Here is a 22,079-nt window from a genome sequence, read left to right as displayed (position 1 = left end):
TTTTATTGAAGTTTTTACAACTCAACCATCTGACAGTGACTTCTGTTTCTTGCCTGTACTCTGACTGATACAGGTTTTATATAATTTTTTAACTTCAATATTTAGGAATGATAGAACGTTTGTGTCCTCATGCTACATTGGCTTTGGGGATAATGAAGGGCATGGTGCTCAGGCTCCAGTCACTATGGTGATGGGTTCTGAGGGACCACCTGTATCACCCCCTGCTTGGTTGTTCTGCCATCTTTCACTGTTGTTGGCATTGTTGCCACTGCTCCTGATGAAGCAAGTGGAGAGTTGGTGGAAACATAATTAGGGATTGGAAATAACATGTGCCTAGGTTGGATGTGGTAGATTGGAAGTGGTCCAGCAAAAAGGAAGAGGGCTTAGAGAGAAGCTGAGTTGCACCGTGGCAATTTGGGAGAGATGCTTGTAGAGTTAGACTATGCTCTGCTTACAGTACCGGAAGAGTTCATGGCTTCCTGCAGTGGTGCATTTTCTTATCATCAATCTTTTTGTGCCTGAAAGAAATTTTGATAGTTTATTAGAATAACTCATGCTTGGAATTAGGTTGTTGTTGGGGATGGTTATACTATTTATAAGATTTTTAATGGGCTGTCTGCTTTATTTTTTGTAATACTGGTATGGTAGTAGTGGTGTGTCTGGTTGAATGTCAGTGCTATTTTTATGGCTCTTGAGACATTAGACGACATAAAGTTAGAGCAGAAGAAGGCAGTTGGGGAAGACAGAGATGCACAGGAAAGACAGAGCAGGAGCGAGAAAAAGTCTAACCAAGTGGGGCACAGACCCAGAGAAGATGATGTCAGCCAAGTGTCTATGAGGTGTGCTGGACATACACTGAGAGGGACAGTTTTGTGTGTTGGTCTTCGAGTTGTTTGTCCTAAGTGCCTCTAATAATTTGGAAAAAATCAGTACAGTCTGATATATTTGAATGATTATCTCTATAATTCATATTTTTCCCAGAAAGTAGTATACAAAATTTAACATTGAAGTTCTTATAGATTAATTTTCATATACTATAATATACATATGTTACATATATAACACATAAATATGTCATGAGTTTGTTAAATGAACATTGAAGTGGAGCACAGGGTGAACTAAGGTTCAACAACAGACCAGAAGAGAAACTGCAATAGAGAGGTTTGTGATTCACAGGTCCTGGGAGAAGTACATGGCATAGGGGGGCCACAGGGGGAGCTCAAGGCAGGGTGCAGAGACAGACAGGACCTGGGGCACATGCCTTTATTAGGGTCTGTGAGTGGAGTGCTTTGGGGTTCTTGGGCTAAGGTCGGATTGGTCAATTCAAGCCAAAAAAGCAGGGTTTCGGTAAGCCCGCTGGAGGTCTTATCTAAGGGGTGCATAAGGCATACAGGCGCTGGGAAGCAAGGCAGACTGTTGATCACAGGGCTGTTGGGGAAGATACATCAGGGACTTACACTTGCTTGTGACCTTGTGGGCTGCTATACAGGGCGAGCACCTGCATGGGGCTAGTGTCAGTCAGTTTATGGTCCTTGCAGGCCACTTGGCCAAACAAAATGGAATCCAAGGTAGCAACACCATGGAGTAGCTTAGCTGATGGTAACCACTTTGAGCACCTCTTGTGAACTGCAGAAGTCAAACGTGACTTGTATTCATCTTTTGTTATTGGTATATATTATTACAACTTTAATACAGTTTTCCTTTCTTAAAATGTGTATACATTTTTTGGCACTATATATATTAATATATATGTATATATATATACACACACATATATATTTATAATATATATTATAGATATAGCTAATATGTGTGTATATATGCATGCATATATAGCTAAGAAATGTATATCTATTATATATATATCATATAAACAAAACATACTTGCTCAGTAATTATAACGATTATTGGAGTTTGAGGAGGCTTTTTTGAAACTAGTAAGATGATGTAAGCCCAGAAATAAGTCTTGTCCAGGAAGGTGTGACATATCACCAACAAAAGCTGGGTAGTGCTCACAGAAACGGGCATTTACACTGCACTCTTAATACTTATCTTTATTATGAAAGTGTTTCCAAAGTAAAATGATCTTCATAATTATGACTGCTTCCAGAGATCAAAGATGAATAATTATATTTTCATATAAAAATCAGCAAAACACAATAACAATACATAAAATAATTCTAATCAGCTAACAGTACATCATTCCGTTTCTGACAGAGATGCTCAAGCACTGAATTGTCTCAAGAAAAAAAGGTTTTGTTAGCCTATCCTATTTCTCACTGCAAACTGAAAGAAATCAAATCCCAAAACTACCACCTCCCCCTTCCATGACAACAAATGACTATGGAGGTAACTGATTACGTGGGCAAAGAGTTGATGAAAATCATGAGTTTAGAGGCTTTACGAAACTTTCGGAACTCAAACTTGAAGGGTGTTTTTCATGTTTAAATTAATGAAGCTCTAAGTTAAAGTTCCAGAATCACCACATAACTGTTCCTATTACAGACCTAATTTTTCTTTGGCAACTAATCTTTAAACACCACCAATTTTTTAAGGGCAGTTTTACAATGACAGTTTAAAAGAAATTATTGTAGATCCAAAAGAAAAAAATTATCTCTATAAAATCTGCTTTTTTCACTTAACATAGAAATCATACCAACAGCTGTTATTCCCTGGTTTCTAGGCCATGCAACATACACCAAAATAGGAAATCAAGCTTTCATGGATCTGTGTTAAAGATAACAGGCTTAAAAGGACACAATACTTTTTAAGAAAAATGGCATCAGGCAGAGAAAGAAGTGTGAGTACACAACTGACCCAAAGCCTATTGGGAAATTGATAGCAGGAAGGTCACAATATTCTGGCTTCCTTTTATCAAGAGTTCCAGGAGGCTGAAAGGAATGTGAGTGAATGAGACAAACAACACATATATTAGGCTAGCGGTCCCCTCCCATCACTTCCTGGGCAATCTTGAGAATGCCTGGTCTGGTGCAGACATGACATGATATACCATCTGACTGCAGAGACCTTATTTCTTTGATCTGATGGGGTCTTAGCATGTGGCCATTTGGTATGCATTCCTTTCAAAGGCTTCAGGTTGAATTCAAGCTGGAAATACCTGGAAAACACTGGAGTTCTCCTTTGGGTGTCTGCAGATCTTAATAAATTACTTACAATATTTTATACTCTTTAATACAATTTATTCCATGAAAGCCAGCATCAGGTATGCTCCCTCTGAGAACTTATTAGAGGAGTTCCAACAGCACAGAGTGGACAAATGGACATGCCTCTTCAATATCAACTGAGCACCCCCTAGGGGAGGGGCAGAGACTCTGCGCACAAAGGCAAATCACAAGGCTCTGTTCTGGCCTATGAAAAACAAAAATGCCGACACAGTGAACCAGTGCTAATTACTATTTGGTAATTTGAGAATGGCACAATGTTATTTTACCGAAAGAAACTTAAATTGACTCTGGGGACAACAATATCTTCATTAAAAAATATATCTTGCTGCATTTTGCATGACTTCAAGAATTGTTTATGATTATTCAGAGTATTCTTCCATGGAAAGCATGCTAGACAGCAAATGAAATAACAAGAGCTAACTGCATTTTCTCCTTCCATGTAAGTTACTTAGACACCAAAAGTGATTTGTCATCACTTTTTCATCAGGCTGATTTTCATCTGATTTTTTTCTTATTTGAATGTTAGAAATATTTCAGGGCTACTATTACTTATCTACAAAGCAGGAATCAGCCAAAGACAAAGAAAAAAAAAAGCTAATTAGAATCTTAAGACCTCAAATAGCACATGAAATGTAAACATATAACCTTTTATTCCCAAAGGATTTACTGAAGCCTCTCTGGACATCACAACATCATCATATATACTGATAAACAGAATCTTTTAACACCTTTGGAATTATTCTGTGTACTTTTTTACTTTACATTAAGAAAAAGCACTCAAATATTCAGGCAACTTTGGCATTAACATTTCCAAGAAAGGGATAAAATAACTATCATTGCAAATTCATGAACAGATTGGGAACAATTATGGGTGTCCTTAAAGTTCTTTGTGAAGAGCTCTCATATTTGCTGAAGTAAAATTTGATTTTTGCTTCAGCCCCAATAACAATGAGGCTGAAATACACAAAGTGGAAGATTCAGATTCTTTCTACCTAAGGTGAAAGCATTCAGTTTGACCAAATTCAAACTCTATCATATGCTCAGAATGGAAAGTTTAGCAACAGAACTGAACATTTTGAGGTTTACTCACCATTTTGTCTAAACGTGGGTAATCTTATCTCACTAAAGAGTTATTTCTCTCACTCAGCTGCTTGCTTTCTTGAAGAACCTGCCTTTCTGCCTAGTTCATCTGTGTCAGGTGTCTTTTCATTATGATATTACCTCAGGACACCACTGTCTACCTACACTGTTTCCCCGAAAATAAGACCTAGCCAGACAATCAGCTCTAATGCATCTTTTGGAGCAAACATTAATATAAGACCGGGTCTTATAGTAAAATAAGACCCGGTCTTATATTAATGTAATATAATATAGGACCCAGTCTTATATAATGTAATATAATATAAGATCAGGTATTATATTAATGTATGCTCCAAAGGACGCATTAGAGTTGATTGTCTGCCTAGGTCTTATTTTCGGGGAAACACAGTAGCAGCTGTGTGGGAGTTGGATGTTAATAAAATCCTGGGGTGAAGCAGCAATCATATGCACTTTTTCCCAACATATAGTTTAATAATCCAAAATACTGACAGTTATTTCCCTATTCTTAATGGTCATATGACTAAATTTAGAAATGAGAACTGTATTTGGCTTATATACTGGCCTTAGATACTCTATGATCTGGACTCAGCCGTATTTAGCTTCAATGCTAAGAGGCTGAACAAATTCTACCATTCTCAGCTGTGTGGGCAGCATGAACAGGAAGTTGAGAGAGAGGTGGGAAGTTTCTATTATACATGGTGGATGGTTTTTATGAAAAGAAAATGGGTAAGGATGAGTCAGTGATATTTTGGTTTCATCACGTTTTTGGAGAAACATACATTATACATACATAGGTCACACATTTATTGACCAAAGGCCAATTCTACTTGATTTTCTACTTTTTTCCCCACTAAGAGATCTAGAAAAGCTATAACATGAAAGAATAAAATATTACTTTTTTCTAGATTCCTTCCTACATACCCCTTTGTACCCAGGGAAAGTTTGAATGTGACCAGGAGGAAGGAGATCTCAACACAGGCTAAGTTAATTATTGAGAAACAATACTCTCACTAATCTACAGTTGAATTTACAAAATACACTTCCAAAGCTATGGCCTGGCACAGGTAGAAGATAAGATATCTCACATATTTTTCTTTCAGCCTTATCAGGCCACCATGGGAGAGCAGTAGAAAGAGATATATTATTCTTCACCCTTAGAGGCCTACAAACACCATTTTGATTAGTCAAAAAAACCTGTTTCCCCTCAAATGTAAAAGGAAATAAAAATCTGTAGATTCATTGAGGACTGTGTTAAATTAATGCCATCGGCCAGAGAGGCTCTAAGTATTCCCAGTGCTCCTTCTAAGTGTCTTTTGGTAAAAACAAGATTGTTTAGGTTTGTCTTTGCTAAGGACAGACTCAAATTACTTCATTTTATGCAACTTTTCGAATCCTTTATTTTATGAGCTGGGCTTTTGAAATTATTCTTCTGTGCTAATAAGTGTCAGGTGATCCAAATTTGAACACACTGTGGTTCTCTGGTTGTTTTTACCTGTCAAAAGGGATTGCTCCAGACACTGAAGCAAGGTGCAATTCAGTCTTCTCCCATGTTTTAGTTGACAAGAAAAGAAATTCACCTTCTCAAAATGTTCTAGCTATAACATGCTTGCTGTTACTTTTTACTTATCTGCATCTTAGCAGATTTCAGATGACTAACAAGTATTTTTGATGTTTTATGATTGGTCTTACAAACGCAAACCCATCTACAAATTACACCACTAGACATATTCTTGTTTTGTGAAATAAAATAATAAGGCTTTCCATGAAGAATTAGTTGTACTGTTTTCTCAATAAATAAGCAAACATATTTCCAAGCCTCTTCAATGATTACTATGGACCATACCAGAAACATATCATTTTGTAACTAGAGGGGGACAGATTTAATATTACAGTGTAAGGTTTTTGTTTGGGAGCATTCTTTTAACTATCATTTTACAGGTTACAAATTGTGAGCAGAAAACTTTGTTTACAAAAAATTGCAGAGAATTGAAATGGCTCTGAGCAGGACACTTACCCTTTAGTATTTTGCTATTGTCTTCATTAGGCCCTGATTCACTTATTTATATTACTGTGTTGTGGTTTTGATCTCTTGTTTTAGATGATGGTCTTTTTGATTTGTAAGTATTTGTAATATCTTTTTATTCTGTTACTAGAAGTTGGAAGAAAGGAGATAAAATCTTTGGTTTATGTATATGGTTTTCTAAACTATACACAAATAACACTGCCATGTAGATGATGATGGAAACTTAAATTTCAGTAATCTTTCTCACAATTGCCACTATCCAGTCAAATTTTTGTTTTTCTGGCAATAGCCTTGTTTGAGTAAAAATTCCTGTAAACTGAACAAGTCTTCAAAGAAGCAAACAAAAGGACTTATTTTTGAGTAACAGGAAAGTCATTCTGGGTTATGTTTTGGAAGAAAAGACAAAAAGTAAAATAGTCTTTCTCCCATTGGCTTTATTTTGCTCAGAAAAAATAAAAACTAGATAGGGCACTGTCTTGAAAGCTGGTGCAATAAAGTGCTTTGTACTAGGTGACCTTTGTCAACTCTTGAAACTCTTTTTTCTGTCGCAAAGTATACGTAGCTTCTTCTTTATTATTTTTTTTCATGAGATGACAGACGATGGCACTAATTACAGGGAAAGTGGAGAAACCTGGTTGCAATCAGCCGCTCGTTTTATGTTATTCTCAGATCATGGGACAAACTCCCAACCCTAAGAGTGATTTCTTTGTAACTGTGACCTTAAGCAAATGTCTTCCTTCAGCGGCACTGACCTCAAAATAGAGAATAAAAAGGTCTCTGTAACCTACCAGGTTAATCTCCAACTAGCTACCACACTCACTGAAGAAATCTTAGCTGTCTGCACAAGAAATGAAGTCTAGTCCAAAGAAACTGAATACAAAGCCATATTTAAAAAGCCCTCCAATAACTATACTCTTTAATTGGAACTACTAATTGACCAGAAAGAGTGACAAAAAACCAACCTCATCCTGTTTAAACTGTATACTGGGAGAATGGTCACTGAGATTACAGGCAACTTCAAAATGGGCACTGACACAAAGAAAGCAAACCTATTTGGAGCGGTGTAGGAATCTTACACGGGATTTTGCTTGCGCTAATAAACAAATTAAGCTGATGTTCCTAGCAGACTGGGTTACAGCAGTAGAAAGGGGTAGAAGCAGACAGAGCATCTCCCTCTCTGTCATGAACCCAGAGAGTAAAAGGAGTGAGGAAATCCTCTTTTGTCCACAGATTTACAAACAAATACAAAAAATAAATAATATTCTAAGACAATACAAATGCAAAACTGTTCCCTTGTGTCAATTACATACAGCATGCCTACATATAGAGAATGATAATTCTTCATTCACAGACGGATATGGCAGTGCACTATTCAAAAATGCTTTGATAATCCTAATTTTTGTTTCTGGTGCTGAGATATTATGAAAGGAACTGCATTTGCAACTTATTAAATACTTCCAGGAGCAAATAGTTCACTTTGTTCGGGACTTGTAGTTTTGAGTAATTAATCATCCATGGAGCAAGGGCCCGTCAGGAGGTACCCGTTGGTACCACTGGTTCCATTGGTGGTGGTTGCAGTGTGGGAGTTCTTCCCCGGATGTTCCGAGTCCTCCTCATCTGAGCTAGACTCAATATCACTTCGATCATCCTTGGACACCTGTGGAATACAAGAAGGTGAGTGTAGCCAGCTCCTAAGGAATCATTAAGGTATGGCATGCTCAGAATTACATGCAATCATACATGAGGGAAACAGATGCAAGTATTAAAAAATCAAAGAGGATAGGAACTTTGCCAAAGTAATAAGTTCCACTTTACTGGAGATATACATTTTAGGTGACAAAGTCAAATATCAAGAAATATAAGTGGACTTAGGTACCACAGGGGCCTAGATTTGCTGACCTCTTTAAGGTACTTTTCTATATTGAGAATGTACTAGATCATGAATCCCAATTTTTACTGGCCAAGTGGCATACGGTACTACTGGAAGGGCATTATAGGAATTTGGTACAAACGAAATCAATTTACACTCTGATGATCACATTCTCCTTGAGTATCAAAGTCAGCTCTCAATTAACTACAGTAATGGAGATATTCAGTAACTCAGGCCATCAAAACATCATTCGTATTTGGTTTTGCAATGCATTGTTTCATGATTTAATTTGTGTGTTTTTAATGTCTGTTAGAAGTAGAAATTTTGTTTTATATGCTACATAATAACTAATGGCAGTAGGAGGCAGCTTTTTGGGAACCTGCTAGGTGAGGTTTAGTTTAAAATATTTCCCAAGGAAAATCTAATGATTGGACCATCATGAATTGACTCCCATCATTCCAGAGTTCTTCAGTCCTCCACTTAGTCTCATTAAGTAATGAGGATGGTAACATAAGGCACCAGGATATAAATCTATACATTACTATAAAGAACGAAAAAAAAAATCACTAAACTATATTGGTTACCAGAGGGGAAGGGAGAATGGGGGGTGGTAGATGAGGGTAAAGGGGATCAAATATATGGTGATGGAAGGAGAACTGACTCTGGGTGGCGAAGACACAATGTGAGATATAGATGATGTATTATAGTATTATACACCTGAAACCTATGTAATTTTATTAACAATTGTCACCCCAATAAACTTTAAAAAAAATCATAATGTCGAGCAAGGAAGTAATTTAGGGAGAAATTTAGGAAATACTCTACTGCTTTTAATATTAAAATAGTTTGAACATTTTACTCTAAGTCTAAATTATGGTAAGCACTTTTACCCAACAGGCCTTAAGACCTTTGAGTAACTGAGCACTGTTTACTTACTTTCTAACGTGGGTGGCAATAGAGACCTGGTGTCATAGAAATGTTTCCAATCTAGTCACCTGTGAGTGACTAGAGGTAGGTTGGGGAGGTTGACAAAGTCTCTTGGGAGGTATATTAACTGGCATATATAATCCCCCCTTAGAATAAAGTGGGGGATTTTTCACATCACATTCTCTCTGTGCCACCACAACTCTCCAGCTTGACAACCCTGGGAATCCACTGCCATTCCAAATGGATAAGCCACCATTACTGAGAAAATGTCATCTCTGTCAGGTGGGTAGGAACAGGAGAAAGTAAGAGCTGAGAATTACTGCTCCATTCTAACCAGAGATGACTGAATAAATACCATACATATGGACCTCACTCCAGTGTCCCTTGAGATGAGGCTGAACTCACAAGGACCATCTACAAGAAGATTTGGATACTGAAACACCAAAATGACTAGATTATAAGGATACTTTAACTTAAAAAACAAAAACAAAACAAACAAACAAACAAAAGCACCATGTGTCACCAAGACGGTGTTATTGCAGAGCTGTACTACCCTTCGAAGTCCATTAGTTATAAATTAAGCTGCTAATAGAAAAAGAAACTCAAGTTTCAGAGCACTCTCCGATTAATTTACATTCCAATGCTTAGTAAGATTATATTGAATTGCATTTGGAAAAAAAATCTACAGTTATGTTACCTTCAAAGAAAGGAACAATTTACAATGTCTCAAAATAACCCACAAGAAAATAGAATCCATAACCCATGGCCAAGATAAGTCTTACTGTCCTAGGTGACCAGCCATGGCAGGTAAAATATTCGGAAGCCTGAGAGCTGGAATAAAATTAATGATCATCTCTTCATAAAGTTGAAGGCATAAGCTGGAGAGAAGACAGTATGTCTGGTGGAAACAGCAATGGTGTAAGGACATAAGTAATTTAATCCATGGCATCCTCGTGTCTTCAGTTATTGTTATCCCACTGACAGTATTGTGAATGTAGATTTAATGTGTATGTATCCAAATGAAAACAGAAGCATGTTTAAAATAAAAATACACGCTCACTTCAAAGAGTAAGAGGTCACAGAGGAAAAACAAGAAACTTGCGCTTCTAAACAATTAACTGCTCAAAATATTTTGGATTTCTATAGCGCTGACACTGAGAATTGGCTTCATAGTACATGAGTAGGTGTCCCAAGCCCCTCTGTGGGAGGCTCAGCTCTGTTTACCTCAGTGAGGACAAAGTGGTAAAGTGCTGCGCTGTGGTCCAGGGCAGACCAGGCAACGTTGGTGTAAGGCCTCCATTCTGGACTGTGTTGATCCTCTCCCTAACTTGGTTCTTGTTCTCCTACTTCACATTGGTTTCGTTCTGATTTTAGCTAATGTGTTAAACACCAATGAAAAGAAATTCCTCTCCTTCTCTGTTGGATCATGCAAAATTTAGCAGCGCAAGCTCACACGAAAGGGCGTTAACTGAGCTGTTCCTAGTGCTCCTTTGCAGCTGGTGAGAGCCACACCTCAGTCAAAGCCTCCATCAGTGCCAACAGATTAGACAGAACAATACACATGGAAAGAAGCTTCTGAGTGCCCCTCCAATAGGCTAATGTGGCATCTAGGACATGGATGGAGAGAGAGTTGTGAGAGACTTACATGTAAAGGGTTCCACTTCCCAGCCTTCCAGGGTGGCAGAAGGAAGAGAACAAACAACGAAAGTAAGAAAATGTCACAGAGAATGTTCTGGAAAAGTCACTGCTCTACAAAGAGGGATTGGGACTCAAGAAGCTTTATTCATATCAGCCTCATGAGTATGTTTTTCAGCCCAAAAGAGTCAACTAAATTTTATTGAAAAAAGCATAAATGGGCATACTGGCATCAAGCAGCCCTTCTCACAAAAGGGAAGAAGTTATTAAATTTCTGTTCAGTATAACCAGAGAAGGACCAAAAGAGGCAGAGAGATGGAGAGAAAGAACACAACAAATCATGTATCACCATTAAATCTAAAATTATAAATACAGATAACTGGGAATAGTCACCAGCAAAGCAATGCTACAACTTAAAAAATGAACGAAATAGAAGAAAATAAAATTTGGTTTGTGATTCCAGGAGGTCATGCTAAATTTTGGAAAAACATATCAGTTTGATGAAATTTGAAATAATAAATAATGTTCTTGTTGATTCAGTGGAACCACCAAAAATCATAATTTTCTGGCACATATTGGAAAGGATGAATTTTATCTTACCTTGCCTTTCGAAATAGCTTTGCAAGCTATTTTTACGATCAAGTAAGACCAGAAGCAGTTCAAGCCTTGTATTAGCAACAGCAGTAGGTTAAAAACCCACCAAGAAGGGTAAGGTCCAACGATCTCCCAGCTTTCAAATAATGTGGTATTTAACACCCTAAGGAAAAGGAGAAAGGCATCATTGAACACAACTTTTCATGCTTTAAAAGGAACTCTAGTAACTGCACAGAAGCAGAAAGTCAACAATGTCAACTAACCACTCACTCTCTGCAAGGCTGACCAGATATTTTGAAGAGTCATCACCTGAACTACTCCCCTGCTGACAAACATTCATTTTGATTCTAGCTTGAATAGTATACTTATGCTCCCCTTTTAGTTTTGTTATCATTTCTTCCATTCGTTTCCATTAAGTTTTTGGTTGTGATTCTATCTCTGCTTGATAGAAAACTTTTGAAGCTGCTTTTGGTTTTTAAAGAAGCATTGAATACCACTCAATAACATCACAGTGAAGATAAAAAAAAGATTAATTAGTTCCAGAAACACTAGCTAAGTTTAAACTATATGCCTAGCACAGTGGGAGCTAGAACATACTTAAGACTTAGTTCCTGTCCTCAACTGGTTTATAGTCTAGTAGAGAAGTCCTGAGAGGGCCCTTAATTTTGAAAGCTGTCCCCTGGGAAAGAATTGACAATTGAAAAATATCATTTTGAAGTGGTAACTTAAGATGAGTGTTGGAAGGATTAAAAAAAAAATTATTAGAATATAATGAATATACTTAGTTTTAAGAGCATATACTTGAGGTGGGCAAAAGTATTTGAAGTAAATGGTTCTTTCTATAATCCAGCATCAGGACCAGAACAGAGCAGCTACCTGGGCAGGTATGTGAGGGCTGGTTTCAGTGCTTGGCTCCCACCCCTACTGTCTGCTCCTAAGCCTTTTGTAGTTGACTCATGCCTTCTGGACTCATTGCTGCCACAGAGGAGCACGATACCACAGAATTTTGGAATCGCTCTTACTTCCCAGCTTTCCTCCTTAGTTTACTGCAGGGCTGGTTTGGAGGTCTAAGGGTGTTGACAAAACTCATCGAAGTGTATTTCCACCATCTGCCAATAGAGTGCTTTGCTGGGACCCTACAGGAGAGGTTAGGTGGACAACACTTAGTGGCCAAGGGGGAGGGGTTGAAAACTCTTGGAAAAATTTAAGACACAAACCACCAGTACAAGAACAGAAGGCAGATATACAGATAATTTTCATATAAGAGTATAATGAGTGCTTTGCAAGAGGTAAAGAAAAGTACTTTATGAATTCACAAAAGAAAATAAAGCTACTTATTGCAGTTGGGAGGAGAGAAAGAAAAAAGGAGAATGAATAACAGACATAAACGGGTTCCCCATCCCCAGTTTCAGCAATCCACATTTATAGACCAGAATGAGAACGTAGTGTTGTCTCTAACTCTGCCACACTAGTCGTCTCTCAAGAACAATGCACAAAAAACATGGACATTAAACTCCCCAAATCAATAATATGGAAGTGAATTTCACAATTCATTAAAAGCCTATCACACTATGCTATGGTAGTACTCTTTCTGATGGAGGGGGACCAGTATTAGGAAATCTACTAATGTAATGTATTATATATCCAAAGGCCAAATTGGTACAAGCCTAATTATTTCAACAGCACTGAAAGACACTGGGAATGTTCAGTTCTATATTGCTGATTTTTTTCTTTTATTAGGACTCAAAGGACTTCTTTCCTCTGATTTTTAAGCATCTCAAATAAGCAGTTGTCATCATATTTAACAAACATCAGATTTTTTTGCTTTTATAATCAGGTAACAAACCACAGACAGCCAACATCACCAATATTATTTAACAATATTCTGAAAATTCTGGCCATTGAGTATGGTAGAAAGTCAAAGACTTCATTTTAAATACATAAACATTAAATCTCTGTAACTATTTTAATCAAATTTTCCAGTAACAGGAATGGTTAAAAAAAAACGTAGTTTTCATTCTTATTCCACAAATTATGAAGTCATTCAAAGTATTAAACATGTTTCAACAGTTTCATATAATGGAAAAAAAACACGTATCATTTCAACTCCATAAAATAAATGTATGCACATACACACAGAAAAAGAAGGGAATAATACTTCCTTGAAAGGAATTAATCAAAGCCGTTATAGACTTTCTTTGGTGGGTTAGAGATGTGTATATTTTCCTCTTTACATTTTTCTGTTTCAAATCCATGCTGAATAATTAGGAAAAAAACACAAGTTATTTGTAAAAAGGAATAAATTAGGATAGTGTCTATATTCTTGCCTTGTTTATTATCCCAAGAGGCAGCCATCTCTTTAAACACCAGTTTGCAGGCCGGGGACAACATGTTGGTCTAAACAAGGTTCAATACGTGGCAGTGAGGTAGGACCCATACACCTTTTCTATCTTTTCTTTCTCCAGCACCTTGCAAAACACCTAGAAGTAACAGGCTCACTAGACATATTGGTTGATTGTGTGTTTGTTTGTTCAGTAATTAAATAAACAGGTATGCACAAGAAAGCTCTGGAATAATAACAATAATTTTATTTCAGAACTACTTCTGCTTCTTGACATACTATTCATTTTGACATCAGAGAGAATTTAGTTTAACTTGACCAGGAAGAGGTCCCATAGAAATAGCAACAGTGACTGCATTACGCGATTCATTACAAATCAGCCGTTGCTGGATTATAGGTTGAGAACCTTTCTCACCATTACAATTTGTTTGACTTAATTTGAACAGGGTGTCACGTAGTTGCTGGTGACATGGTGTTCATATTAATTTCTGCAATGCTGCATCAGAATTCATCGGTTTTGCTATGATAATCAGTGGCACTCTGCTCAAAAGTAATGGGATTTCTTTGAAAATTGACTTGGTTACTTGCAGAGACACTTGGGAAAAAACAATCAGTGCACTGAATGGATATATCTCTTAGTGAGAAAATTGGTGAGAAAAACAATATACTGGGGATTTAGACTGGGGAAAGAGAGATCATTATGTCATCTGGACCCTTAAAGAAACCCAGGAAACAGGGCCTTTTTTCATTTAAGCCACAGAATGTTTCAGATGAGGAAACTGTCCCTGTTTGGGCACACTATTAAAACATGATTAAAATATTTTATTAACGATGCCATTGGGAATCTCCAGAACAGAGTTCTGAATAGTGTTTATGCTGAGGGAGGATTGCATGAGGGAGGCTACTGGGATGCTGAAAACACCCTGTAGCTTGATCCCCGTGGTGATTACATGGCCTATACAAACATAAACATTTACAAATGTAAAAATGTCTCAAGCCGTACACTGAAGATCTGAGTACCACACTGTATATGTGACTTATGCCTCAATACAATAAAATGGATAAGTACTCGGTGGGCCAAACACTGTCAATTTGTAACCTCTGGCTTCATAATTACTCTATCAATGTTCTCCCCACACTCCAATACTTTGTGTTCAACATGTGGCTTCTCAAAAAATAGATCGCCCCCACCCCCCAAAAAAATTACAGTTAGCCTACAGCATAAAACATTCTACAGCGGCTCAAATCAAGTGGTGAAGAGGCTGGAGGTAATATGACACCAGAAAGGACCATTTTCCTTTACGTTAATGTTGGACTCACTTAACCACTAGATGGCATGTCATGCACGTACAAAGCTTGCTCAAACAGGTCTAGTCTGCCAGAATCTTCTGCCAAAGTGTGAGCAAGTGCTGGCACTGCAATCACTTGATTGTCAGGTTACACTCTCCTTTCTAAGAATCCTATCAAACAATGGAATGAGGAGGCTCCATCTGGTCTGTGTTTCTTCCTGCATGATTCAGATAGAAATGGATTCCTGCAGGACAAAGCTGAGCTCTGTGCAATTCACTGGTGATTCGCAGATGCCTTTGTTACCACCCCAATGCTTAGCCTTGATGAGTTATTTTAATGGATGTTTAATGAATCATAAGAATTTGACTATGCTCTGTAGTTATTTTTGTTCATGCTTACCTTTTATGGTAAATTTGATCATCACAGAATTATTATATAGGCTATGCGGGGTGTGCGGGGATGCATACATTTATGCAGAAAAGTTTACAACCTTTTTTTTTAAGCAATAAAAACCATAGAGTTGTCTCATTTTACTACGATATTTAAGGCCGTACTCATTCACATTCTAAGCATCAATGCGACATCTGCTTTCCCCTTAAGCCTCAGAATTCAGGATGTCTCCTGTCATACAGAACAGTGCAAAAGGATCTTCAATGGCATCTTATTCCGAAAAGCTGCAACCAATGCTTAATTTCTTCATTCTAATCATGACCTGTCAACTCAAAGTTTAAATTTATTATCCAATTTAATAATGTAAAGTTAGGTGACCATTCTCATGTTTAGTGGATGCTGATGACGAGACCATGGCCCATAGTAAGCACAAACTTTGTCTGAGCCCTTTCTCCCCTTTACCTCACCAAAGAGCTTCCTTTAAGCCTTGGATCGTGTGTTTCTGGAATGACCTATGTAAAAACCACAGTTATTAGACTCATATCAGATATCCAAAGAGAGCCAAGATTGCTTCTCTAGTAAAGTCAGGGTCAGGGTCTAACTTTGAGGAACACACATCATGCCAGTGAGGGTACATTAAAAAGGAAAATTTGCTTTTCAGTCAAAATGAGGGTGTTCTTTACTTCAGTTTTTGGATGGCCTTGACTTTGCTTTCCCAGACAGGTCTCAGTGTATTTCAGGATGTGTGTTTCTCTGGCATATGTGTTCATTTGACCTACACAAAACAAATGAAAAGTAGGTTCTACCTCAGGATATCAATAATCTACTGGCATGTTTTGTTCATTTAATAGTAAATGCTGATAGAAAAGCATTTAAAATTTATTCTGAAAGAAAACCATAGGCACTTAACATTTGATAAAGAGGAGTCAGGTAATTCATTCACTGTAATAAACAACCCTCTTTGTTTTGGCTTTTCTAAGGTAATAGAGGCTCAAGGACTAAGCAGCATTTTGGTCAAGGGTTGTGTAGTCCAGGCTGCTACAAGGCTGAAAATTGCACTTGCAATGTTCTTTCAATGACAGCCCCACGCAGCTAGCTTCCTTCACGGCACTGGTGTGTGTCAGCAAGTTCTCATTTAGGAGGATGGCTTCTGGGTAGCTTGCGGCATGGTTGCTCAACTACCTTAAATGATAGATTCACGAAGTCTGTAGCATTCACAGAAGTAATTTCTCTATCCCTAACAGCAAGATAAACTTGAACATGAATGAGCCATCTGTCTTTCATTTAGCAATAGGCACATCAGTTCTACTGGATTCCCATCTGAGTGAGACATGGGGTCAGTTCATTTATTTTTACTTTTAGGTCAGAGCCTGGCCAGACTTAGATATCCCAGGAAGTTTGTACTTGGTGACTTCCTGGATGGGGCAGGTGTTTTCTCCAGATCAGTTGTTGTCCTCTTGGTGCCTCATTTGCTGTCTGCCTGCCTGAATTCCCAACCCCTCCACTGACTGGTCTGCCTTTCTATGTTCCTGATCTGCAATCTGAGTCCCTCTAGCCAAGGCCATGTCCTTCAGGGTGTATACTGATTCCAACATGCTTGTTTTCAAGCCTCTGCCTAGCTCTTTGCTGCCTACATGTCCCTAAAACAGACTTTTACCTGGTTCTCTGCAACTGCTCTTTACTGAGGAATTACTATGTGTTGAACACCGTGCCAAACACGTTACATACATTGTTTCACTTAGTCCCTTCGACATCCCTGTGAGATCTCCATACAGGGGAACACTTTTTCTAGCTAATATTTACCGAACATTAACGAAGTGACAGGAACTGGGCCCAGGCTTTATATGCGCAAACTCATTTAAGCCTCCTGAAATAAACCCAGTGGGAAAATTATATATATATATATATATATATATTTTGAAGTAGGTACCATTATGTCTATTTTGCAGATGAAGAAACTGAAGCACAGGGAGTATATAAATAACTTTCCCAAGGTCAGATCTAGCAAGGGGCCGTGAGCTGGGATTGGAAGCCACCTCAGGCCCTACTCTTCCTCAGCTCACTCTTCACCCCGCTCACCCAGACCTTTCTTAGTTTTTCACCCTAGGCCCATGCACAGAGCCGACAACCCACTACCTCATTACGACAGAGGAAGTACACTAATGCATCTGCTGCTTTAGCTTTTGTGCTCCCCTCAGCTGGTCACTTCCTGCTTCTTTTTCTCTGTGATTTTTATCTCTTGGGCTCCTAATCTGGCCTCTAGTAGCCATATGAGGTGCTTCTTGCTGAAATGACCCATTTGGGTTTACTTAACTGTTTTTCCCACGTTGGCCTACCCCATTCAACTCTTACATCCTAACAGATTGATCTCCATTACCGAACATCATCTAATGCCTTTCACTACCACCTTGTCATGTATGTGAAAGATATACAGATATAAAACCAAAGATCTCTTTCTAAATTCAGCTGAAGATGGGAGGGCCAGCCCTGTGCTCTGCTCTTTGCTTCTTTCTTTGGAAAGGTTAGGCCAACTGTATATTTCCAAATATTGTTTACTTCAAGGAAAGGTTCAATAAGGACGAAGCCTGCTGGGCCATCTAAGCGACACTGAGAGCCCAGGGACTCACTTTTGCAGTTCTCTAAGAGAACATAAAACCATTCCCCCACACTTAGAGGAGCAGGATGGAAGACCAGGCCCTGGAGCCTCCCAGACCTGCACTCTCTTCCCTGAAGGGAGGCTTCGGGCTCATGTCCTTTGTAGGGCCCATTCCAAGCAAGGCCGATGATGCGCTAAGCGCTGCTGGGCCCAAGTGGAACACAATGCTCACAGCTTGCCCTTGGCTTCTTTGCCTTACTCTCCCTTTTATCTTTCCTTGGGGATTTGAATGGTAATTTTCATAGCAATGAGAGAAAACTAAGACAACCACATACCAATTTGGAACTCTGGTTGTGAGATTCTTCGTTTCACCTTTGAAGTTTCTGAGTCTCATCAATGAACTCAGCTTAAAATAGAAAAGCTTGGTCATTTGTGGCATTCACTGAACTTGTCCCTGAGGGACCCCACTGGGCTCTGACAAGGAAGCGGAGAGGGGAGGCCTAGTGGCCCAGTAGGAAGGTCTCATCTATCGTGTGGCTATTTACAACGGGACATAGAGAGGCTGGTCTAGCTACTTGCTTTTGGGGAGTATCTTCCATTCTGGCTTCCCATACAGGTAGTTTCTGGTGCCATGTATATTTTCTCCTTAGCTATTTAAATAGTAACTTCTGTGTGGGAAAGGCTTTGGGGTCAGAAGAACCTGCAATGTGGTGGGTACCCAGTTCTTCCCTTCATTGCAGCCCATGGGAGTGATGTGGTCTGCACATTGCCTAGAGAAGATGACGAGGCACACAGCAGCCATTTTCATGCCTACATGCTGGGATTGCTACGTGGAGATTGAAAATAAGTATCTCTAGAAATGAATGGTAAGAAAGCATTAGTAAAATGAGTCACTATCTAGTCCATTGAAAGATTTGTTTTAAGAGAGCTTGAGTAATACTTCCTCCTATTTGAAAGATGTTCAAAGAATTTTCATGTTTATTAGATTGAATCTCATTATTAACCTGTAAAGTTGGCAGGGCAGATAAAATGCCAACATTTTGGTCAGGAGATCAATATCTCAAAATAGTATTCAATTATCCTAGGTCACAATATTGTGGTTTTTGGTTTTAATCTAAATACATTATCACCTGGTCTTCTCTCCCTCATATATATATATATATATATATATATATATATATATATATATATGTATATATACACACATATATATACAGAGGATATGTACTCTTGATAAAACTTGTAGCAAATAAAAGCTAAAAGGGAGGTTCAGAAGGCATCAGGCACAGGCTGGCAACCGGGGGAGAATGCTATCCTTCTGCTTTCTAAAATCCCTTGAGAAGATTCCAGTCAGTCTTGGCTCAGGGAAAATCTCAGGATTTCATTCCTCAGAATCAGACTGCACCCATTTTGTTTAGGAGCTTGAAGAGAGTCAGTGCCATCTTAGAAACTGTGTGTGTCCCAGAGGTGTCCATACTTCAGGGAAGCCCTACTTTTGTGTGCCTAGAAGCCTGGTTATGAGCTTTCTCTGCCATACCACGGAGGCAACAGAAATTTCCCAGAGTAATGAATCAAATAATATGCTAATCTGAAATTAAAACAACAACAAAAAACCTGAACAAATATTAATTATACATTTTCAAAGAAAAAATATATATCCTCTCTAGTGAATGTATATCCTTTGGCTCTTTAAGAAACACAGGCCCACTCTCCAAGCATGCACCACCTGGGTGATAGGTTCAAAAGGTAAACTGAAAAGCATCTGTTTTTCCTGGTAAACAGAGCCTCCTTCCACCTCCTTCCTGACTGACTTCCTCACTCTTACATCTCACGTCTTCTTGGCCCTGACACTCTGCCCATAATTACTTCTCGCTCTCTGGGTTACATATTTTCATATGGCGTCTGTCATGCAGGGTATCAGGCGGGGTCTCTAGTCCCGCTCCCCACATAAGAACGCAGGATACGGTGAGGCCAAAAAGGAACACCCACGGAGCCATAGAGAGGGGAGTCATACCACTATATTCTCGCTGGCGGCTGGGTTGGAGACACAGGAAGCAGCTAGCAACCAATCCCACTTGCTAGCTGCTAACTGCAATCCGCTGTGCTATCTGCAATTCAGGTTTGCTAGCTCAGCCACCATCTTCTTGCTAGCGCCCATTTGCTGCTAGCGTAGCCACAGCAGTTATATTAATGGTCAATGGCTCACTGGTTACAGCTGACGGCCAACTAGCCACAGCTGATGGCCATCCAGTCACAGTTGATGGCCATTTACTACCTGAACCAGCACCTTTCCACATGAGGGCGAGAGCGTAGAAACTGAACTCTTGGCTCTGTCCCCACAGTGTCCCCAGTGTGAGATTGCAGCTTCCCACCCCTCTAGAAAACTCTAATTTGCATGATGCTCCCTGCTCTGACTCTGCCCCCCACTCCTCCCTACATCACTCCTTCCCTTTTGCTGAAGGCGGAGAGGGAGGGTAAAAGTAGGGGTAGGTGGAGAGGAGAAAGAAAGGGATAGTCTCTTCTTCCTGGGTTGTATTAAATCTCTCCTCGAATTAGCTCTGTGTGTGGAGATATGATGTGATGTGTGGCATTTCTGAACATGTAATAATGAGCCACACTGCATTAGATTCTACCGACCTTATCTCTGAGAAGTGTTGCCAGTACTTTTTCCATATCTTTGTGTTTTGTTTAAATATTTCCAGGAATCAATCTTAGGGAAATGTCCCTGACAATTTTGGAAGTGTTGCTTCAAAGAGGAAATGTATCGCAGGCCTGCAGTTTTGAGGAACACTGCACTGCATTATCTTTAGTAGTTTCCAGCTGGCAAGAGAGATACAGTAAGCATGTCTGTAACAAAGAATTGCCTCCCTAGAGTAAGTCAGAGCTGATAAAACCGAGTTGTAAGGTGCTAAAAATCAAGGGAAACGAATACATCAAAAAAGTGGGGTACCCTAGGAGAGTGAATAAAGAGATGTAGAAAACTTCACTTTTGCAGGCTTTAAAAGTATGAAAGAAAAATAACAAATATGAAACTGCATGTATTGACTATAACAAGGCAATTGACCAGTGAAAACATATATAATCACAGCATTCTGGTTCAAAAAGAATTGAAATAATGTTAACTATTGGAATAATTTCTGTAGACTGGACTTGTTTTGGAGTGTTGGTGGGAAGAGAGCTCACTCAGAAGAGACAGTATTGAGTATTATCTGTGAACTAAAAGTCAAAACACTATTCTATGCTCAGTTCCTGTCTTTGCAGGTGCTCTGATGCTGAGTTGTTTCTTTTTTTGCTAATTTCCTCATCTACAAAATAAAGGCCTAAGACAAGATGATTACTAAAACCTCTTTGAAGTCTCACTTAAACAGCTTTATGAATTCTTAGGTTTTCAGATTTACCTAAAATTTTACTTTTTCTGTTTATTTTCTCCACATATAAGATAGTCCACATAATATACATGGGGATGCATTGGATTAAGGCCTTGATTTAGGAAGATGCATTGTTCTGAAGTGATTCATGTTCGTTTCTCTGAATTTAATAACCAGACAACTAAGGCTAACAAAACAAGAGGAATGGTTTCACTTTGTTTAGTTTTACTTCTGGAAATATGAGGGACACTAAGAAAGCAGAAAACAAGGCAAAAAAGTAAAAAACCCCATTTTTAGGAAGGAACCAATGAAGGGCCTAAAACCTGGAGCAAGTGTATCTTTAGGCAGCAAACCTCTGCATAACTTTGCCTCCTCCCCACACTGGAACAGCGAGCAGAGCCTTAGCTGTCAGCAGCGGGGCACATTAACCAGACTACAATGGCTACAGGGATTCCTTAGTAAAACTCAGCATAGGTTAGCTGCAGTCACCAGCTCTGTGCTCACTCACACTCCATCAGTAGCTTCTGTATATAACCAGGGGGCTGGGTGTGACTTGTCAGTGTGAGAGTCCCCAGCCCTTGGCTCGCATTCCTGTTCAATCCAGCAAAGCTGGAAGCTACCAGCAACCAGTTGTACTATGCTGATGTCTTTAATTTTCAATCTATGTGCAAGCCCTGAGGCATGGGCTAAATATGTAGCTCGATGCCAGTGGACACATACCAGTGTCAAACATATCAATATTCTTAAGTTTTTCTCCCC

General features: G+C 38.9%; 1 protein-coding gene across 2 annotated transcripts in view; it reads right to left on the bottom strand.

Annotated features, from left to right (window-relative positions):
- Window positions 1-2,039: 2,039 nt before the first annotated feature.
- Window positions 2,040-22,079, bottom strand: part of CERS6 (ceramide synthase 6) — a 281,767-nt gene continuing 261,727 nt past the window's right edge. Inside the window, exons 9-11 of one of the 2 annotated variants that reach the window (XM_019727366.3) lie at window positions 11,342-11,498; window positions 10,752-10,775; window positions 2,040-7,966 (exon numbers count right to left, since the gene is read on the bottom strand). In XM_019727366.3, coding sequence (XP_019582925.1) covers window positions 7,814-7,966; window positions 10,752-10,775; window positions 11,342-11,498 — 334 coding nt within the window. In that variant the 3' untranslated portion in view covers window positions 2,040-7,813. The remainder of the gene's footprint in view (window positions 7,967-10,751; window positions 10,776-11,341; window positions 11,499-22,079) is intronic. The other variant, XM_019727367.3, reaches the window with a different exon arrangement.

The sequence above is a fragment of the Rhinolophus sinicus genome, chromosome 17 (genome assembly GCF_057876585.1).
Source record: "Rhinolophus sinicus isolate RSI-liver-muscle chromosome 17, RSI-T2T, whole genome shotgun sequence".
Classification (NCBI taxonomy): domain Eukaryota; kingdom Metazoa; phylum Chordata; class Mammalia; order Chiroptera; family Rhinolophidae; genus Rhinolophus; species Rhinolophus sinicus.
The sequence above is the reverse complement of the archived record's forward strand: the minus strand, read 5'-3'. Positions and strand labels throughout refer to the sequence as shown.